General features: G+C 44.1%; 1 protein-coding gene across 3 annotated transcripts in view; it reads left to right on the forward strand.

Annotated features, from left to right (window-relative positions):
- LMF1 (lipase maturation factor 1) overlaps nucleotides 1-22,659 on the forward strand; it is a 328,947-nt gene that overhangs the window by 101,668 nt on the left and 204,620 nt on the right. Inside the window, exon 1 of one of the 3 annotated variants that reach the window (XM_044980875.1) lies at nucleotides 13,247-13,555. The exons of the other annotated variants lie outside the window; for them this stretch is intronic. Within the exon in view, the coding sequence (XP_044836810.1) occupies nucleotides 13,268-13,555 (288 nt within the window). The 5' untranslated portion in view covers nucleotides 13,247-13,267. Of the gene's footprint in view, nucleotides 1-13,246; nucleotides 13,556-22,659 lie in introns of those variants that run through there. 3 annotated transcript variants of the gene reach the window in all.

Raw genomic sequence — 22,659 nt, forward strand, 5'->3', positions numbered from 1 at the left:
CTTTACAGTTAAAGTGCTTCTGCCCTGCAGCGGGATGGTGGGACTAGTGGCTTCTTCCCAGCAGAATGGGGGGGGTCTCAGGGATTCAGCCCCATGAGGGGCACCTGCAGGAACTCCAGGCTTCAGCAGGAGCGGGGCTGGAGCCCCGAGGCCTGGCAGCACTGGAGCCCCGAGCCCCAACGGGTGCCTCCCACAGGGAAGAAGCCCCATGCCCCGACAGGTGTGCCCCGGCTCTTGAACTTCTGAAGACTGTTGTATGCAGCTCGGAGGGACAGTAATTTTGGCCACCCCTGGACTAGAACGTCTCACAAGGCACATAATCCGTCCCCGCTCCACAAAGGAGCCAAAGGGAGAGCCCAGCCCCCATTTATTTTGAAAGTCTCTGCTGCAACTCTCCAATAATTTGACTGGGAGTTCTCTTGGAACCTCTTAGATGGCTTTGAGAAGATGAGACTCTCAGGTGTAGCAGGTGTCCTGGGGACGGGGGGATTTGCGTAGGTTCAGTGATGAAATACAGTCTCCAGCTCTGGAGTGTGATTTTTCGAATAGATTCAGGTATGGGTAGCAAGCATTTGGGAAATAGGGATGAAGGCTCCCAACCTGCTATAAATATCCATCCAAGGTTTATTACAAATTAAATTTCCTGTACTCTCCTTTATAAACATAGAATGATAACTACTTTAGTAGCTGACCAGCATGGTTTACCCATTAGTCTGGTGCAGGCAGCCACGGTCTAAGTTATTAAAATTTAGTAAGTGCAATAACATGGTGCTGACTGACCTTTAATGAAATTCTTTGGCGCAGCATAACTGTCCCATGACATCAAAGGTTCCACTCTCTTGAGATGCTGAGTGTCTCCTGCAAGGTGAGTTGATGGGAGCTGAGAGCATTTAGCATCTAGCAGGATTGGGCTTTGTTGCCTAATCTGCTAGTCCTTTAACTGGTCAAATGCACTCTGTATGTTTCATGACTCTGTGGCTGCATGGTGAGAGATTTCTTGCTGCAGAGAACTTCAGTGTGACTAGGATGTTATGTAGGCCCCTCCAGCCATGAGTCTGTAGCGGCCAATAATGTATTCCTTATGTTGGAGGGATGCAATTGGAAAATCAAAATATTTCTAAGGAAAAATAGTATTTCCATTGCAGCATGGGGAGGGATTGAGCATGGGCTGTAAGAGGCCAGACCCACTCCTGGATTTGACAAGGTGGAAGTCTGTAGAGCCAGCCTGTTAAGTCCTACCCAGTAGAGTCCCCGGGGGGCAATTCAGCAGCCAGACTCCTGGAATATAAGGATCCCCTGCCCATGCTCCCTTTCTCTAGCCAGACCCTTTGCAAAGTCTAGGAATGGTTTAGGAGCAGTTTCAGTGGCTCCATGACATCGGAGGGTTCCCCTGTGCAGAAGATATTCTCTAGTGGTTGGGTTAAGGTGGTTTTGGGGCTCTAACATACCTAATTCAATATATCCCATGCAGCTGTGTCACTATGGAGTATGGGAGGCTAGAACACTGTTGTAGCTGGTGTCGCAAGATGTGCTAAAGATTCATATGTCCCTTCATGCTTCAACCACCATTTCAGAGGACTTGCGTCCATGCTGATGACGGGTTCTGCTCAATAACAATCCAAAGCAGTGCAGACCGACGCATGTTCATTTTCATCACCTGAGTCTGATGCCACCAGCAGAAGGTTGTTTGTCCTTTTTGGTGGTTCAGGTTCTGTAGTTTCCGTATCGGAGTGTTGCTCTTTTAAGACTTCTGAAAGCATGCTCCACACCTCGTCCTGAACAGATTTTGGAAGGGATTTCAGATTCTTAAATCTTGGGTTGAGTGCTGTAGCTATCTTTAGAAATTTCACATTGGTACCTTCTTTGCGTTTTGTCAAATCTGCTGTGAAAGTGTTCTTAAAACGAACAACATGCTGGGTCATCATCCAAGACTGCTAGAACATGAAATATATGGCAGAATGCGGGTAAAACACAGAGCAGGAGACATACAATTCTCCCCCAGGAAGTTCAGTCACAAATTTAATTAACGCATTATTTTTTAACGAGCTTCATCAGCATGGAAGCATGTCCTCTGGAATGGTGGCCGAAGCCTGAAGGGGCATACGAATGTTTAGCATATCTGGTACATAAATACTTTGCAATGCCAGCTACAAAAGTGCCATGCGAACATCTCTTCTCACTTTCAGGTGACACTGTAAATAAGAAGTGGGCAGCATTATCTCCTGTAAATGTAAACAAATTTGTTTCTCAGCGATTGGCTGAACAAGAAGTAGGACTGAGTGGACTTGTAGGCTCTAACATTTTACATTGTTTTGTTTTTGATTGGTTATGTAACAAAGAAAAATCTACATTTGTAAGTTCAACTTTCACAATAAAGAGATTGCACTACAGTACCTGTATGAGGTGAATTGAAAAATACTATTTCTTTTGTTTTTCATTTTTCCAGTGCAAATATTTGTAATCAAAATAATATAAAGTGAGCACTGTAAACTTTGTATTCTATGTTGTAATTGAAATCAATATATTTTAAAATGTAGAAAAACATCTAAAATATTGAATAAATTTCAATTGCTATTCTATTTTGTAACAGTGCAATTAAAACAGCGATTAATCATGATTAATTTTTTGAATTGCAATTAATATTTTTGAGTTAATCTCGCGAGTTAACTGTGATTAATCGACAGCCCTAGTTTTAATAGTTATAAAAATTTCAATTTTTGAATCTCAACATCTGTCATTAAGTAGCCTGGCTACTCCATAATTTCCATCTACTGTGAAAATTTAAATCAACATAAATCTAAAAAAAAAAAAAAAAAGCTTAAAAATAAACTTCGATATTATGCACTGGAATTATTTAAAAAAAATTGAGTTCTACCAAACCGCTTTATCTTTATGTCAAGAAAATAACTTAAATGCTTCTGTCTGAGCAAGAGACTCTCTTCCTGAAGGCACTCAGCGAGGCTTATTTTAACCCTTCAGAGGCCAAGCACAAGATCTTGGAATAGTTCTTAGAACTTTTAGAACAAAAACCTTTGAAAAAAAGGATGGGGGGCATTATTATTTGCTTAGTGCCAACAGTTTGCTTGGCACCCTGCAGTGCATGAATATAAATACTGTGCCAAACCCCAACACATTACAGTCCAAAGGAAAGACACTCTTTCCTTATGATATCTTGAGGATCTGGCCTTTTTTATTGGTACAGAATCGCAAATCTCTTTCCTGGGTCCTTAGTGTAACTCCTTTTCTCAGGCCTTAAAGCTTCCAACTTCTCAAATTTGTGTTACCTGGCCTTTAAAAAGCTTGACAGAGTCCATAGCATGGGAATTACAAGCAAATTGGATCTTATCAGCAAGTTTGTTTCCCATTTTTCATTTAAAATAGAAGTCTAGTTCTGTGAATGCTCTGCTCCTTTCTTATTAATTGTATAATGTATTTTGCCTTATGTGACACATTTGATATAATGCATCGTGAAAAAGTTACATGCTCTTTGATATCGCTGAGTTATCTCAGTTCTGTTTCTCACTGTTATCTAGAGAGTAATAACTCTCCAGTTAGTTTTAAAGAGAGCCCTGAGCAAAATAGATGTTGCCCCTGGAGTGACTTCTTACGTCTTGCTTGTTGATATATAAGTAGCAGGCATCTTAGAGCAAAAGATGGAAAGGTCATTAAAAGAAGGATCTAATCCAAGCAAGTGGAAATCCGTGATTGATGATACCTTTAATGTCTCAGTGCCCAAACATATGTACGTTTCCTTCTAGGCTGGGATAATGAGGCTGACAGGCCCTGGAAAGCAAGTTTAACGCGTGAAACCAAAGTTTCCTCCCAGACCATATGTGCACCTGTTCCAGTGCAGTCTTTGATTTCTGCTCTAATCCAGGCAGGAGCTGAAACATATGCACAAACGTGGACTGAATGAAGGTTTCCCATGGGTGGGATTGGAGGATATTATATGTAACAAAAAATTCACGTTAGAATTTCCTCTTTGGTTATTCACTTATTCCTCTAGCTGACCAAGATAAAACGTCCTGTAAAACCTCATCTTCCAAGCAAGTGGCATTCCCTTGGGCAGTCTTTGGGTTTCTCATCTTGTGATTGACTTTAGGTAACTCACACAAAGTCCAATTTTAAAAAATGACCGTACGTGATCAAGTCTATTCTACGTAGCAAGTGTGCTGGATTTCAGCCAAGAGCATTTCCTTGTCTGTGGCTTTGTGCTGTGGGTTTGTGACTGTGGCTTCATGTTATGAAGAGTAATGAGGGAAAACCATGGAGAGCTGGATGGTCAGGATCAGACCCTGAATATTCCTGATATTTACAGGAGGATTAATAAGGGCTAGGGTGTGTGGATGAGCGACCACACCTTCCTATGCAGAATGGGGAGATAGTGCTGAAGGTGCTAATTTCCCTTGGGCCACACCTGCAGTGAGTCCTCCAGGAAGTGGGGACCTGTGCCATGTGTATGAGGGGGAGAACTGAGGGGCCTGCAACCCCCATTGTATCCTTGTGAGGACTTATCTTAGACTGAATCCCTCTAGACTGCAGAACCTGCTTTTAAGGGAGGCTCGGGGGTAACGGGCAGCCTCCTCCCTCCACTGGAGCTGTGCCAACAGGGAGCGTTTCAGGGGGCCAAAGAGGGGATTGTGGGGGACGCTGGGGTGCTGCACAGATACCCCTGGTCTCCAGCGGATCCTTGCTGAGATCTGCATTATCTGGGGTCCAACCCCCCCCCTCCCAGTGGAAATTCTTCCCCATCCGGCAGTGTTTTCTGTGGAAGTTTGTGCTTGGGGAGTAGAGCTGAAGGGCTCCTCAGCTGCCAGACCCTTCACCTGTGGAAGCCCCTCCCCCCCCCCCGAGAAATCCACTACCCCCACCCCATTCAATTTCCATACTAGGGGACTTTGCAAAGGATCGCTGGTCGAATACCAGTTATACACAGGTGAGCTCCACATCAGATGCCACCGTCTCTGAAAGCCTGGCTCCGTTCAGCAATCTGATGCAGCACGTCTGGTTGGTTGAATCAGAATCAGATGCAGTACCTCTGAGGACAGAGAAGCACGTGCCACTTTCATAGCATCACTCTCTGTCAAGGAGACAGCTTTGGTTGTTAGGATAGTCTGCAGCTTTGGTGTCTGCCTGGGCTCCTCCTTGCTTCCTGATAATCCAGAGAGCTGCACTAAAAAACACTGGTGGCTGGCCAGGAGACTCTGTCCAATCTTGTTTTGGCCTAGGTGACCCCACATTCGTGCTCTCCAGGCTTGATCACTGTTATGCACCGTATGTAGTTGGATGCTTATGTAGAAGTGCTCTGTGCCTCTGAAAATCACACCACTTCCAGGTAGGCACCTAAATATGGGTCTGGAAATTCTAGCCTCAAACACTCCAGTGGTGAGCTCAGTACAAATGTTTCGATATAACATCTCTCTGAGGCTGAAACCAGATGGTCAGCTTTAATAGGGAGTCTTCTTCTGACTTGTAATATGGTTTACTTCTTTTGGGGTTTTGTTGGTGTGCTCTTGCTAGCCCTAGCACCATTCCCCTCCTCCCGCAAAGGACAATCTGCTTTCATAATGTCAGGAACATTTGCTTGTTGCAGATCCTCCTGATGCTCTTTGTTAGTAGTATGTTTTCCACTCAGTAGTTTTTCTTTTTCTGAAATAGGGAGTGTGGGACCGATTCCTGTATTGTTCAAGAAGCGAGGGTGTGAATTGCGTTTCCAAGGTTTTTTCCTCCAGTGTATTCTGTTTGCCTACTTTTTCCATACTCTGTTTCAGAACAGGGCTCCAGTAACCACGCATAATTCATCCGCTGCACTTCAAGTGCTCGCACACATGTAAACACTTAAAAACTTTGCGCCAAAGCAAATGTTGATGCCCTTAAATCCATGGCAACCTTTCTGTATCAGTCCCTTCAAAGAGCAGATAGGCATCTTGTTCTGTGGTCACTGGGTACCACGGAATTCCGAACTGAAAGAACGGAGGGGTAGGGCGAAAGTTCTGTTGTTTGCTCACCCTGAATTTGCATGTTCATTGTTGTTGATCTCGCCAGAATGTGTTAACCACACGCTCGAGCGCTTCCCGTAACCACTCGCCCCCTCTAATGACTTCCTGAAGAAGAGCTGCCAGGGCTGCAGCATGATTGACTAATGGTAAAGAAAAACAAAGGAGACAATTTTCTGCTTTAAACCGAAACTCAGCAATGTGTGTTGTAAAGCCCAGTGAGGTTTGTTCGCGCTACATCATATTTTTGATTTCTTAAAACTGAAGTGTCCTAATAGAAAATTTGTTTTTTTTAAACTCCTGAAAGCTCAATTTGTTGAAAGATTCAAAACCTCAGAAAAAATAGCGTATGGAAGAGGGGACCACTCAACTGCTGTCCCACTTCAATGGTTGATAGGCCACAAATGTGAAGCCCCTGTAAACATCCGAATGAACCTATACCTCACCGTAATACACCCTGGTTTAGCTGAGCACGCATTTATTGTTTGTATTACACTTGCACCTAGAGGACCCAACTGAGATCAGGGCCCAGTTGTGATAGGTGCTGTACAAACACATAATAAGAGACAGTCCCTGCCTTGAAGATCTTACAAGAGAGATGACCCGCTAACGGTAGGAAGGGAAAACATTGGCACAAAAAAGAGAGAGTGTGAGTAGCCCAAAGTCAGGTGAGCATCTGAGCTGGGAGCGGAACCCAGGTCTCCGAAGTCTCAGCCCGATGGGTCTGTAGGAGTCCAGTGGATCATGCTACCTCCCCTGCTTCTCCAACTGAAGAAAGGTGGGTATTTTACGGTTTGTGTTTGTTTTGTTTTTTAAACAGCGGATACAGATTTTAGAGCGTTGTGTGGTTGAAAAGTGAATTCGGAACTTGGGGATATGAAGCAGTTATGGCTGCATCTTGTTGTTCGGCTTCCAAAATTCGATTCTCAGTTTGCGCCTCAGAAGCTTTTTTTGGAGAACTGGAAGGCTGGACATTTAAAAGTGAAGTATTCTTTCGTTCTCTATTAAATTGTCAAAAGATATTGAACACAGCCGGTAGAGGGTCTTCTTCCATTCCATCTTCCACATCTTTGGTGATTTGGTTAAAAAGAGGATGATAAGCGTTGAAGGACTAGGCCAGTGGTTTTCAGCTTTTTCCATGCTGCAACCTCCATTTCTACTCCGGCGTTTTGCTCCCATCTTGGTGGTCTCCCATTTAGCAGTAAGAGAGGGACAGGGTGGTCGCAAGCCTGCTGGTAACCTCCAGGTTGAGAACCCTGGAGCAGTCTGATCTATTTAATCTTTCTAACTGTATGGCTCAGCCACACGTAAGCCTAGCAGGTCGGAGGAAGACTTCTGAGTGCTTCGTGTTAGCGAGCTTGCTGGGCTCAGAAAGATAGCACAGGAATATTTTGCCTTGCAAAGCAGGCCGTTCTCTCTCTTTTTGTGCCTTCCTGTGAATAACAGCACATTTAGTACTTTCAGGGGCTTCGTTAACGTTGGACCTGATTCTCCTCTCGCTTACATTGGTCTCAAACTGGTGTTTAACTCCAGAGATTTCGATGGCATTTCTCCAGATTTACACCAGTATAAGTGAGAGGGAGATCAGGCCCGTTCCCTAAGAAATCCTCCCAACATCCCTGTGAAGTATGCAGTGTTATGCCATCTAAAACGCTGGCAATACCGGCCCTTTGTCTAGGGTAACACTGCAAAGCAAGCAAGCGGTCACCTCGGGGGCGGAAGTGACTCTTTACTCCTGGAGGATGAATCTGCATTGAGGCTGGGCTCTGTAGCAAGTAGTGTCCAGGCTTTCTTGGACTGATCATCACATCAGGGACTGAGATGAGTGGGGAGCCAGAAGAGAGAATGAAAAAGAAACATTAGTGATTAGGAGAACCCTCCGCTGGGAGATGATGCAGAAAGATTGATGATGTCTAGCATGAATCCTGACTCACTTACATTGCCACGTGCTATAAGGGGCAGGAGTTCTTGCCAAATACTGGGCCGTCCACATTCTCATGCTATTGAATTGGTGTCTGGCTCCAGAGGGTGGATCCCGATGGTGCAGTCATCCTACCACTTTATTTTAAATCCTTGCCTCCGGTGACTGCTAATCAGGGCCGGCTCCAGCTTTTTTGCTGCCCCAAGCGGCAAAGGGGGGGGTGGGGAGATAAAGCCGCGATCGGCGGCACTTCGGCGGCTGCTCTACCGTGCTGCTTCATTCTTTGGCGGCAATTCGGCGGCCAGTCCTTCCCTCCGAGAGGGACTGTGGGACTTGCCGCCGAAGACCCGGACGTGCCGCCCCTTTCCATTGGCTGCCCCAAGCATCTGCTTCCTGCACTGGTGCCTGGAGCCGGCCTTGCTGCTAATAAAGTTATGCATGAACTCTTTGCGAAGGTCCTTAGAAGGGCGTTTGTGAAGCAGACCTTACTTTGTATGGCATGCCCTGGTTGGGAGGGGAGGCGTGGTGTTGGTTTCCCATCCTTCCCCCCACCCCCCAAAAAAGATAGAACATGCAAGAAACTTAAAGTAAAATTAAAAAAAGCCACAACTTTCAAAGAACCTGCCTCCTACGTGATTCCAAAAGGCATTAGCACTTTCTCACTTTGCTTATTGGAATTTGATTGGCAGCAAGCGCTAGCCTGATCTCAAATATTGCTGGCTTTTTAAAAGCATAATTACTTGATTCACTCTATATGTTTTATGTTCCTAATATCCCATTATCGTGGGGCGTAAAGATGGATGCTTCTTAGGAACATGCAGTGGCAACAGAATTTCAGTCCCTTTGTGTGAGCGAGGAGATTATTAGGAAACAAGTAATAAAAACAGACATTTATGCAATTGATTTGCTTAAGAAGTGCGCCGTGACTTGAAATTTGCATCGTTTTAACTAAAGCTCTCTCTTGCTTTGGCTGCTAAAGCTGAGGAAGATGCAAACTGTTACACTTGTTTTCACTAAAACTAAACTGCTGGCCTGTAGAGGTGTTTGCCTCTGTTTTGTTCAGCCCTTCAAAAGTTAACCAAAGGTGCTAGTGACGTGCCAAGGGGAGAAGCCTTTACTTTCTGCACTGCAATCTATTGCTATGCCGCTGCCTGGTGGTGCTGTCTGCACAGTGATACTCAGGAAGATCAGGGGCGATTTTTAAGGCTTGATAAACATATTGGGCCCTGTGTGCTGAAGGATTCACCCCCATCGCAAATCATTATTGTTCCTACCTTGTGTATGCTTCTCCCCAGTGCATTCCATTGACATGGGTTTCTAGCTCTTCCACTCCCCAGAGAGCTCTTAGGCTCTGTATATGTGATCAGTTAGGAGCGCAGTTAGCTTTATCTCCTCCCTGATTGCCCTAGCTACTCTAAATATGACATAACTTTAAACCCCGTTCTGTTTGGAGTTCATTCTCTCATCACGCTGCTGGTGGGAGAGCTGTTTCTAGCTTAAACAAGTCCATGATGATACTGAGCTCTAAATAAGGCCAAATGCTCATCTGTATCTCTTAGATCTGCAGTTTTTGTTTTGTTTTTTTGAGATAGCAACAATATACCTTGCCAGCTTCTTTTTATGAGAGCTGAGAAAATAATTTACCGCTAACAATTTATTCGGCAAACTTTAGCCGCTTTCTCTGTTCATAGAGGAGCTAAAAGCAGATAGCGATGTTCTCAAATTTGTTTGTTTTGTGAAACCATCTGATGTTTTTTGGGAGTGGAGTTGGGCATGGTGAATTGTCGTAATGCAAACAGTTATCTCTCACTTCTTAATTTGTTGTTCAAGCCCTGTTGATCTGTTGTGATTGAATAGATAAGTCACATGGTATTATTTCTGCTCCTCCATTAGAGGAATGTATAAGAACTTTCAGCGTGCATATTCCTAGATTCCAAGATTTTAGGAGTACAAGGAGTTGTCTAGTCCAATCTCCTGTATTTATCCCTATATGAAATCCAATGACTTAGCACATGTAAATTTGCAGATATAAAATTTGGTTTTCACAAATACTTGTGCACACAACTTGGAAAATGTTTTCCTGAGTTCGGTCATGATGATAAAACTCGGTATCCATAAAAAGTGAATTCAAAAGGGGCACATGCATGGTTACAGCAAATGAATATAACTATTTAAAATGATACTTGGGGAAGACCTTAAGCAGGGTTCGCCCTGTTCAGCTCTTTACAATGGCCTTGGTGGATAAATCAAAACAGTTTTGAAATGTAGGAGGCACCTTTGATTTCTCCGCTATGTGGTTTTCCTGCATTGCATTACCCATAATGCTTTCCCGTTTGGTTTCCAATGTGGTGCCACAGCTGCAAGGATGAGGGAGATTGGTTTGGATCAAGCTAAATCTTGGCTCACGAAGGCTGATTCTTTTGACCATAGACAGAACTTTGATGATTTCCTCAGTGATTAATTGGGTGGGTCACTTCTGCTTGTTATGCATCCAATACTGTTCTTCAAGCAAGAGGCAGAACGCAGCTTTACCATTGGCCAGTCAGGTGGAACATCTAGACATTTCTGTGGACCTCTTTTGACAGAATAATTGTGTGGGTGCATCTTGTCTCCAACATGTCATCTTGATAAAACAGGTTCCAGGATTGTTTGAACAATCTGAATGCGTAATGGGTGCAGAAATAGCCTTCAAAGCTGAAAAATTGCCTCTCCTACCCAGACCTTGCTGCTGCATTTGTAATCAGTCAGAGTTGCATGTATTGGAGCTCCTTTGGTATAAGTGAGAGAGCTCTCTGTACAGCCCCCTAGACTCTGGACAACTCTTCCTCCTTGGTCCAGATTTGTTAACCTCCTGGACACCCATCTTCTCTTTTTCAAGGCATTGTAGGGATGCTAGTGGTTGGTAGATGGAAGGGCTGGAGATTGCAGGAAGATTTAGGTAAGTGATTGACTAGGTAAGTGATAATAGGCAAGCAATGAGGATCAAGTTCTTGTGTGGAAAATGTATAAATCAGAAAACGTGCAACTGGAACAATGAGCAAACTAAACGTTAGGCTTGAAAACATCCGCCTTCTAATGACACGTTTTAATTTTGGGCGTCCCCTAGGGCTTGGGTTGGGCACCAGAGACAGTAATTAGTACCTTACAAAATGTCTCCACAGTCCAGCTTCTGTTGTTACTTATTTCTGCACCAGCCTGCAATAAAAGTGCCGTTATTAGACTCTGAGCCCTTTTGGGGCAGGGATTGGGTATTCCTATGTGGACCAGGCCTAGTGTAGGATGACTGCTACCAGATGAGCATTAATCATTCAGGTACCTAGAGAATCAAATGCATATAATTCTTTAAGAGTTTATGCAGTACCAGCTACTGTAATGTCAGAGTGCCTTTTGCTGCATGAGTGTCCTGCGTCTGTTAGGGACCTTCACATAACTGGGATGTTACTCTGTCCGTGGAGAATTAACTTAGTTCTAGTGCATCTCTCTCCTTCTTTCCCCAGGTTGTGGAGCTATTCTGAGTATGTGTGTAATGTTTTTTATGACTTTATCTACATTGTGTGAGCTCGATCCCTGCTGCAGAGGAAATTAGCGGGGGTGTAGTACCACAGGAGTCATGCCTGGAAGCATAAGCTGGTACAGTTTTATTGCATCACTGTTAAGTTGTAACTGTGCAACTGGCATTCTGAGGATTGGTGCTAAAAGCCGCATGGAAATTTCATTACTCATTTATAGCTTGTGTTCATCCTGTAAAAATGTGAGGCAGGCTCAAAGGCCTGACTGCACAAAAGGAGTTAGGTCCCTAGAAAACCTCTGCGATTCACAAAGCCTGAGCTAGGCACCTGAGCTCCTATCCAACGAACAGGGAGAGAGATTCACAAAAGCCAGCATGCTGTGCAGGGAGCCAGTGGGAGATCCCAGTGACAGGGTATGTGCTAAGCCCTGCCACTGTCTTGGTGATAGGTGCCTGAGTCTGGGTTGCAGGAAGGCAACTATCTCTGCTTGGGAGCCTCAGCTGCAAATCCTGTCCTGGCCTTAGGTGCCAGTGCTGGTAGCAAGAAGCCGCTTTCATGCTGGTGCATGTTCTCTCTCTCTCTCTGCGTCTATTAGTCATTTGGGCCAGAGAGAGCGAGCGCCCGAGCATGAGATTGACTCTCTAGCCTGCTGGTTGGACCATGCACCTGGGAGGTGGGAAACCCAGGATCCAGTCTCCATGCTGCAATGACTCTCTTCAATTATTTAGACAGAGCAGCAGCTTCTGTAGGAGAGACCGAGGGAGCCCCACATCAGAATATCCCATAGCCCAATGGTTAGAGCTTCCTGTTCAAATCCCGTCTTCGCCTCTGGTGGATGGGGAATTTGAACCGCAGATCTCCCACAGCCCAGGTGAGAACCAGGACAGAAGTTACGGGGGAAGCCCTCCTCTTCCCCCCACTGGCTGTTTTGTGTGAACTCGCCTGTAAGTGCCCTCTGAGCACACCTGCCGGATTGGGTCCCGCACGGGACTTTGGCAGCTGAACGCTCATCTTCCCTGGTTTGTAAATTGCTCTGGGGCTTAAGCAGGAGATAGGCACCTGGATGCCTAGAGGGAGGCATATCCTCTAGGTGGAAACATAGGTGCCTAGGGAATGTTTACTGCAAAAACGTAGGTGCTGAATGAGTTTAGGCACCTACAGGATTCAGCAGCAGTCTCGTGCATGGCAGTGGGACCTAAGCCCCTAAACCAGGGACTTAAGTGCTAACCCCTTTTGTTCCTAAATGCCTTTAGATTGCCTGGAAAATAGGCTAACAGCCCTCAGCCCTCTGAGGTCTGCCAGCTCAAAGTGGGTTTCTGTGATCCAAGACGAATGCAAGAGTTGGCTGCTTACATATGTCCACGTCACTGTTGGATATTGGCAAACAGATGGTCCCTTTGGAATTGCACAGCAGTGATTGTGCTGCTAAATGTTCTGCTGTAATCTATATTGATTTCTGTCATGTCCAACTAAAGACATTCCCCGCCCCGCCCCCCGCCCCCGCCGGCTGACCCTCCCCGCCCTTATTTTGATGGGTGGGGGAACGTGTGCACAGCCTGGCACGACTGGTTCACCATGTGAAATGCAATAGGATTCTTTTAAATGCTGTATTTTAAACTCCCCTCCTGTCTGAACACAGGGCTCTGTGGAGCAAGAAGGGTGTCAGTGTGAATATCTGTCAGAAACTGTGATCAAGGAGAAGGTTAAATGCCTATGGATTCCTGCCTCCTTTGTTTGTGCAAGCCTGCTGGGTTCCTGTTTAAGGGTGACAGGGCAAAATTCCGTTAGCAACTCTCTCGGGCCGGCGTGGTAGCTCACTAGTTGTGAACTAGAATGGGCTAATGCACGGGGTTGAGGATTTTGGTCCAAATCTCTTGACTGCTACATTTCTGGGACCCGAGCCAGTAGCACTGGTTCAATGTGTTCTGAGACCTGGCCAATTCCAGAGGAGGAGACCATTTTTAGAGTGCGTCCCAAAGGGAAACGGAGAACCGACATGCTGTCTGCTTTATGCCCCTGCTTCTGGATTGTGCAATCCTTCTGGTTGGTTATCAGCCTTGGCAGGCAGCAGACGTGTGAATGTTGCTCGCTGCTCCCGTCATCTTCCGCCAGGAGAAGTTGCTGTGGAGGTGGGTTATCTCAAAACTGTGCCATGGGCACATGAAAGGATGCAGGAAACACAACCACATTAACCTGCAAAGTATCAAGTGTGTGTGTTGTGGGGGAAGCACGGTCCAAATGTGACGATGAGGGTAAAAGCCAGGCTGAGCAGGCACTCTGGTATCCTTTAACAATGATTTGGTGCTTTATGCCTTCAAGATGTCCTGAGATTTGTTTTATACATCTCTATTACTGGGATGTACTTACTTCATTGCTCTTGTGTTTGCTCCCCAGCGTGGTCTGATATGCCTCCATTCTTCGTGTCTCCTCGGACAAGAGACTTCTGTAAATGTGACTTCTTCCTCTGTGTAACATACAGAGAAAATAACAGTGGCACCGAATGGAGACCTGCTTCACTGCTTTCCCGCCAGCTTCTGCCGTGTCCTTTAGAGAACACACCATAAGCTTTGGGGGTTTTGATTGTTTTTATAGCACCTACAATACTTTAGATACTGTGTGATACATCGTAAACCTGTTCCTGCTAATAAATCATAACAGCATCTGTGCCGTTAATGGATGCATTGCCATTCTTCAAAGGTTTATCTAACTTGGCCATTTTATTTCATATTGGGATCAGCTTGCAACACCACATTAGCCAGGGTATATTTAAAGAAATGACTCTGCGACAGTGCTTACAGGACATGGAGAGGGCTAGGTGGATTTAATTACATAATGTTTGCAAAGCTTATTGAAGATGCAGAGTGCTATAAAAGTGCTAAGTATTGTCATTACTGGAAATACAATTTGTCACGCTGGCAGAAGGGCTTAAGAGCCAGGAGATGTAAGCTATACATCAGGAAACTAGTAAATAGGGAATTAAGTCAGAACTGTGTCTTCTGAAGTATCAGAGACATATGCAATAAGTTACCAGGGAAAATGACTGGAACAGAGAATACAAGTGAGTCTGAGGTACTTTGATTAGTTTCTGGAGGAAGAGATTAAGGAGCACAGTGAAAAAGCAGGAAAATGAGATTTAAAGCACGTTACCACTTTAAATTAAAGAGCCCAAAGCAAAGAGATTCAGGTTTAAGGCTGGCAATCTATCACTCACTCACGCAGGTGTGCACGTTTCAAGACCTGTCCTGCAGTACCTGTGTATGAATCAGTTGATGCCTAGTGCCTTGTAGAACCTGGCCCTCAATCACTGACCTGAGTGTGAAAACCAAGTGGAGAGCTCTAACCTTTGTATTACCGTTGCCCCGGATAGTTCAGTGCCACTGAAAGCCTGGGCTATATTTGCAGCACCACTGGAAGCTGCATCTCTGAAAAATAGGTGGCAAGACACAGATCACAGGCATAGGCAGTGGTTGGACCAGTACAACGATTACAGGTTTGTGGGAGCTTTTAGGATCATTCCGAAACTTTTTGCAAGTGTGGCAAGGGATTTTGGGAAGGGTGGGTGGAAGAAAGGACGAACAGAGGGCGTAAGAGATGTAATTGGAACAAAGATGGAGACGAGTGACACACAAATTAGAGGCAGATAAGTGACGGCAAGGTGGGCAACCAATCAGATTGATCTCCCAAGGAGTGTGGTGCCACATACTTTAATATGAAACCTTTAAAACTAGGCTGGGCAAAGCATTGGGACATGTAATATATGGAACAGTCCCACCTTGGCTGAGGGATTGAGGGGGTAACCTATTTGGTCTATCCCACTTCTTCCTTTTCCCTCTCTGTTTACTGTGGCTTTGTAGTGAGCTGTTTTCTTGATCTCTTTTTCACGTGATGCATGAATGCTTGTGGGGGACACCATCAACTTTAAAAAAACCAATCACGCGCCTCTCTAAAAGATATATTCTACCTGCTGTTGTTACAAGGACCATGTAAGATGACTAACTGGGGAAGAGATCAGGAAAAGATAGTATGTCTTTTCCACTTCTTTACTTTGTGCATTTGACAACTCTTTGCATAGAGTCACTTCATTCTTTCACTGTATAAACGAGACATTGGAGTAAATGAAAGAATCCTCCTAGCGTGCATGGATGTCATTTAATACAACCCAAGTGCCTCTCTTTAATTTTCAAGCCGTGGGCTGTGATCTGCAGCTCCTTGTTAAAATGAAGGCACCGTCTCATCTGCATATCAAGCGCCGCTGATAGGTGACTCTGTGAACGTGCTCCGGGAAGCACGATTATTCCTCCCATCGTCTCTGCAATGACCTACTACGCTAACCCCACTTCGTATTATAGCCAAGGACAAAAATTATTCCCCTAACCATTTGGGGGTGCTTTTTGCTATTGAGGCCTAAGAATCTCTTACTCTGCCTGACCCTTCGTTCCCCAGGCCCTGCGTTTTTGAGCAGATGGATGGTGTCGTGGTAAAGGTGCTAGCCTGGGATGCTGAGCGAGTCACTAAATTTCTCTGGTTCTGTGTTTCCCTCTGTAAAATGGGGATGCTATTTCCTTTGTCTGTCATGTCCATTTAGGTTGCAAACTCCTTGAGGCAGGGATTGTCTCCTACTGAGTGTGTAGGTCCATAGCACAATGGGGCCCCAAGCTTGGCTGGAGCCTCTAGGTACCGCTGTTGTACACATAAGAATAATACATTTTCATAATGTCTTCTCCTGGCTTAGCAGGCTGGAGCCTGCCATCACAATTCTTCACCCTCAGGGAGGATCACTGTTAGGTGATATTATTATGTGTCTCTCAGGGGCTGGCAGCTCTGCATCTTCAGGGCTACTAGCACCTGCTGGCTGTGGGGATGCAAGGCCAGGGATCGGGTTCCTGTGAGCTCTGCACCAGCCATGCCTTGCCTCTAGCTGCATTCTATTGTGCAGTCTGCAATTGACAATTTGTTCTGCCTTTGGCTTGATGCTCCCTTTGGCTGTGTCTTCACTAGCCTTTCCTCTGGAAAGATTTGGAACATGGGTGCAGCCCCGTTGGTGGAAGAAATGGTGCGAGCACTAATATCTTTAAGCCCTATGTTGTCCAGCTCAGAGCAGAGCTTGGTTCCACTTAAAAGTTAGGTCAACATAAATACGTCGGTCAGTGGTGTGAAACCCCCCCACATCCTTGACCAACAAAGCGGTGCTGACCTGTCCTCCAGTCTAGACGCGGCTCTGCGGTTGGAAGAATGCTTCCGTCAATGTTGTAGGTTGTTTTCCTTTCCCTTCAGTTAGGGTAGGTTGCCTTTACGCTATGGATTTACGCAGGCATAGCAGTGTAGATGCATTGAGTGTCTGCGTGACACAGTGATAAAAACTCCGTTCTGCGCTCGCGCTGTCCTCGTTTGATACCGCCGGTTGAGCTATGCTGGTGTTAGCATTGGTGGGAAACCTTTCCCCAGAGAGGCTTAAACAGATGAGACCTCTTTCTCCTTCCGTACAAATAACTTGTACCTTTTCTTCCTGCCTTCCCTGCTCTTCCTTGAACGCCTTGTGCAACCTTGAGCCTCATTCCCCTTCAGATCCCTCTTGAAAGCTTCCCCCCGGCCTTCATCCCTTATCTTATTAATAGATGAAATTGAGATCAAAAGACCAAAAGAAATGCCTGTGCCCACCAGAATAACCTGACCTGCGTGTGCATGCACACATGAATGTGCTCATTTACATGCGCTTGGCTTTGAAAACCTGACTCTACAGATCAGCGTTTCATTTTAGAACCCTGATTGGCCTATTATACAGAAAAGTGCACTCGAATGGGGGAGGCCCTGGCCAAGCATAATCCATATTATTCAAGCACACAGTCTTGATGATAAACAAAGCTCTTTTTTTTTTCCTTTCTGAATTTTGCATGCAGTGCGTTCGTACAGGCTGAAAATCCAAGGCCACTAGCTCTGTTCCTCGGAGCCGTGTAAGCAAAACTCTTCAAAGGGAGGTCCGCTACATTGGATTATAGAACAGTGGAGTGCCTTAGAAAGTTTTGGCAGATGAAGGCTTACAAAATAATGAAAGTCCTTTGGTATTTGAGGTATACAAGAAAGACATGTTTTGGGTTTTGTATTGTGATTGTCTCAGAAAACAGAGCCCATTTAATGTGGTGAGCTGTAAAACAGAGTTTGCAAAAAGACCTGGAATAATTAGTAATACATTCTTCCACTGAGTTTTCACCATTTCTTCTAGGACTGCCCTCTCTCCTAGAATGAGACATATCCTTCATCTTTCCCAGATTTACCCTCCTCCATTGTGCATTTTCATCATTATCTTTTCGGATAGATTAAACCTGCTTTAACTAAATGATACTGAATGAGTTTAAAAACAGGATCATGCTAAACCCTTCAGATCTTTTTCTTGGGTTCTGTGGAAAGTGTCAGAACGTGGGTGGCACTTGAAAGGTTACTGGGAAGGGTGGGGTTGTGATTAGCTAATAAGGGAGATGAGCTATCTGGGAAAAATAATGAAGACTTTGAAGTGAATGGAATCTGGATGCCTGTAGTAAAATCGTATTAGACATAATGAAATAAACGCTGGAATGTAACAGATCCTTTTAAATAAATAATAATTTTAAAAAAATCAGACGGATGTAGTTGTCAGTTCACTGACAAGCATGCCCTGATCCTGGGCATTATAGCTCTGAAATTGAGAGTAATTATTCTAATTTGTTTTATTACATTAGCGTGGGTAGAAGGGAAGAAAAGGGGCTTTCTTTTATGGCTTTATCATTATTCATAGAAGAACTCAGAAGGGACAGACATCTGACTCTGGCACTGGGGCTTCATGGGAATTTTTGGAAAATGATGTCTACAATGTTCTGACCTTTGACCTTCCAGCTGCAGCCCTCCTCCTCTCTATAGGGATCCCACACTTGACTCCTTAGCAACCTCCTTTGTGCCTCTGATCTCTCTCCATTTGTCTGGTAATAGCCCTTGGCAGGAAGACTTGTTGTTCCGTCAGTAGCTTAAAAAGGCATGGAGCCGTTAATGCCAAGTACTTTTCGAAATCCCTTCACCCACTCCTTACAGCTAGTCTTCAAAGTCAATCAAATGCTGATCCAGTCATGGTAGTTTTTCAAAGGATCTTTCTGGTAGCAGGGAAAAAAGAACAAGAAATAAAACAAAACAAAAAGCAACATGAGTGACTTATCTTTCACAAATGCGCTTTTCAGCCCATCTGAATTGTACATAGACAGTTGTGATGCTTTTTCTTTAGTGTTTCACGGTGTCTTTGTTTTCAATCTGCATGCTCACGTTGAAACTAAAGCAAAATAAAGAGCAAATTTCATATAGTGGGGATTATCTACTTACGTAACTATCTAGGCATTTATTTGCTCATCATTATGGTGTCTGACCAGTTTATCTTGCTGCAACCGTGCACAGACATTGATCACTTCTTCTCTTCCCATTCTCTCCCACCCCACCTCCATTGTAATCACTGGTCTAGAACCTATCCTTGGAAAAGTCTGAGTCTTGAGATGATTGTACACTGTCACTAGACCTGGAAGCGTGTGAGAGGCGAGACTTCAAGATCATCTCACTCTGATTACTGTCTTGCTCTCATACAGTTCTGACACCCTACAATTTTGACAGTTTTACAGCTACTCTTTGGAGAATAGTTAGGTGAAAGTGTCTGGAATGCTAGCATGTAAATGGCAGAATGAAACATAAGTCTCTAGCTGTAGTAGTCTTTGAGAGAGGTGCTAAAACTATGCACTACAACCTGCTAAGGTTAGAGGTGAATGGTTGGAAAATGGAGAATTCCAACTTTCTTGGCACTGGTCTGAGACTGAAATAAGGTCCAGGATTTGCCATGAGCCAGTGTCATTTTAATTTCTTGATGGTTCAGTTCCTGTTACAAAGAGAAGTTATTTAATTGGTGGGACCAGCAAATGACCATTATTTTAAACAAGTCCATATGGCTACAAAATTATATTCACAGTCTGTTTTCCTGATAGATAGCTACATGAAAGCAAAATACTAGTTATGTATTATCAGCTGTTAATGTAACAATGGGTTTTTAAAATAGAAAAGCTGTATCTGCTGCTTATAAAGCAAGGCACTGTTAGAGCTAGAGTAAAAAGCTTTACATAATTTAATATCTCTTCAATGTTTTCCAGATTTCTTGTTTTATAAACCTCAGTCAAAGCATTTTTCAAAACAACCCGCTGCAGCATTTGCAACACCAACAGTGCTCATTGTGCTGTACCTTCGAACCAGAAAACGAACTGGCTAGAATCAGAAGTGAAACTGATGTAGTATCTAAATTGGAATGAACCGCAAAAGATAAACAGCCTAAATGGTAAAAAGTAAATCTAGGTGTTTAAAATATTTTGTTTTAATTTGTTAGTATTTTAATCTCTCAGGATGGCTTCGGTTATCCACCTAGGGCTCGATCCTGCCAGCTGCTGAGCCTTCTGGCCTCGATCCTGCAAGTGAAGCCATTGGGACTATTGATGTGCTTATGAGCTTTGCTGGATCAGTGGCAGAGTGCTCAGCACCTTCCAGAATTGAGCTCATCAATGTTACAAAAACAAGGACTTCCAGTAGCCATAATGCAGCCTTGAAACCAGTAAGATTATGTAAACTTAAGAAACTATTAAATGGAATTTAGTACAAGAGATCCATAGACTTCTACAGCACTCTGTTATATCATAACATCGTTATTTCTTTCTAAAGCAGCCTTCGCCTGGTGAGTGCTGTATAAAATAAGCATCAAACAGCTACACACAATATTGAATCAGCAATAAAACCCAGAAATGTTTCCTGGTTTACCTTAAAAATGTAAATGAATCCCTGGAACAGAGAACCAATGGAAGGGCTTGGGAACCTGGTGTGAAATTGCACCTGGCAGTATAGCCTATAAATTATCCAACCCAGAGCATAAGGACTGTATATGAACATAAACATGAACTGACCTGCACAAATACTGCCATAGCCAAAGGGTAAAGAATTTTGTGCTGTACACCATGCTTCGTTAGTTATTAGCCAGACGTAAATAATAGAACTTTAAAAAGTAATTAAAGGACCTTTTGCACAGCTGTTCATGTGTGTAGTAAATCTTATTATTTGTATTATCAGCATTGTGAGTTAACCCCAAGCTTTCAATAATTGTCAGGCCCTTAAAGCTCATGCAATTAGTTTAAAAATAATGAAACGTTAAGGAAAAAATAATTTTCAGGTCTTTTCATTAGTCCTTGAGTTTCTGAGCCTTTAGGTTTCACATTTTCAAGTTTTTCTGTGCAACTTTAGAGGCTAGTAACTTTTTACTTTAAATGGCAGCTGATTTTTTCACTTGTTCACATGACTCCAGGAGCTGAGGCTAAAAGAACGCCAAATAGCATGAGAGACATGATAAAATTGCAAGAGTTGGCAACACTGTGTTACGGTCGTGCCTGGGGGCCCCCGCTGAGATTGAGGATCTCTTGTGCTGGGCACTCTGCAAAGATATAGATAACAGACAGTCCCTGTCTCAAAGGGCTTATGTTCTAAATGAACAAGATAGATCAAGGGTCGAGGGGAAATAGAGACACAGAAAGATGCTGTGACTTTCCTATGTCAGTGGCTCAGCCAGGAATAGACTCCAGTCCCCATCCACTTGACCACACTGCCTCTGTCCAGTATCTTCTGTGCTTTCCTATGCTTGTATGTTTCATGCATGGGGTGTGTTGTCATTTTCTGCATTTCACAGTGTGATTTACACTCTGCACATAAAATGGCAAACTGCTGCCTTAAGACATCTATAGTCTCTTTCCCAGAGACACACGTATTCTGTTGTTTTAGACTGGGACCGTATAGGGCTGCTGCACTCATGGCATTGTAGCATCATTTATTGTTTACATTGTTTACATCACTGCATTGGCGAGCAGACGGCATGGGTGAATTTACTGCCTGGACATACGGGCTCGGTAAAGCGAGATTAACTAGAGCTTTTCAGTTTTTTGTGGATGTTTGCGGAGGGCATTGAAATCGTTTTGCCATATTCACTCTGCGGCCATCGTTTTCTTCACTTGCTGATTCCACTTGGGAGAACGTAGGCCGTGATTTGGAAAATGTGCAACAAGGTTTCCCAGTGACCGTCATAATAGGTACACCCATGAAGCTAAGTTGTAGCTTAATTTACTAGTGGTTTGGATATCCATCCCTCTGTAACCATCTAGTCTTTGGATGCCTGAGATACCACCTCTTCTTTCCGTCCATTACAGTGATAGTGGAGGTCCATTGATGCACTCTTCCTACTTCTTCCTAAGTCTGGATGCTGCTCACACAGGGCACGATCCAAAGTCCGGTGAAGTCAATGGAAAGATTCCCCTTGACTTCAGTGGGTTTTGGACCAGACCTAAGATGTTCTCATTGAGGGACATGAAGTTTCTAGCACCTCTTAAGTCAGGTTTTTACACACCACTAAGGCATTTCAACAGCAGGAGCAAGGGGTCTTGCGTCTTTTATTCTGAAGACCTGTTTTATTTGGAGTGTAGTTCTTAGTTGCCAAGGCAATGTGCATTATCATCGATCTCTGAATAAATAATCATATTTAACTCTAAAAATGTGTCTGTCTATGCTGCTAATAGCTTATTAAACGGCAAGAATATTGAAATCTAATTTACTTGTCACCATTCATGCTGTTCCTTAATGAGTTTGGACTTCATTTGGTTTGTCCAATGAAAATAAACTGGCCTCTTTCTCTTTTGTTTTTAGGCAGTTTCATTTTCTAGTGCTGTGGGCCTAGCAGGAAGCAGCTGTGTTTGGGCTGCAAACACACTAAGGGCTCATCTACACTATTGTAGCGCGTCTGACGAAGATGTTCTATGCCAACAAGAGAGTGCTCTCCCGTTGGCATAATAAATCCACCTCCGCGAGATGTCGGCGATAGTGATGTCCCCACTGGCACTTAGTTTGGTATAACTAATGTCGCTCAGGGGGTGGCTTATTCATACCCCTGAGCGACATAAGTTATACTGACATAAATTGTAGTGTAGACAAGCCCTAAGATGCAGGAATGATTAAGTCCAAATTGTAAAGTGGTTTTCATTGCATTGGGGGAAGGGGGGAGGGAAGACCCAAACCGCTCCAGCATTCCTGTTCGAGTTAGATTTGTAAAGCCATCCTCGCTCCACAAGCATAAATTTTGGGCATGATGCTAGTTTCCCTTTAAAATGTATTTGTATAGGCTTTTATAAGATGTAGAAACAATTTTTATCTC

This window comes from Mauremys mutica, chromosome 11 (genome assembly GCF_020497125.1).
Source record: "Mauremys mutica isolate MM-2020 ecotype Southern chromosome 11, ASM2049712v1, whole genome shotgun sequence".
Taxonomy (NCBI): Eukaryota; Metazoa; Chordata; order Testudines; family Geoemydidae; genus Mauremys; species Mauremys mutica.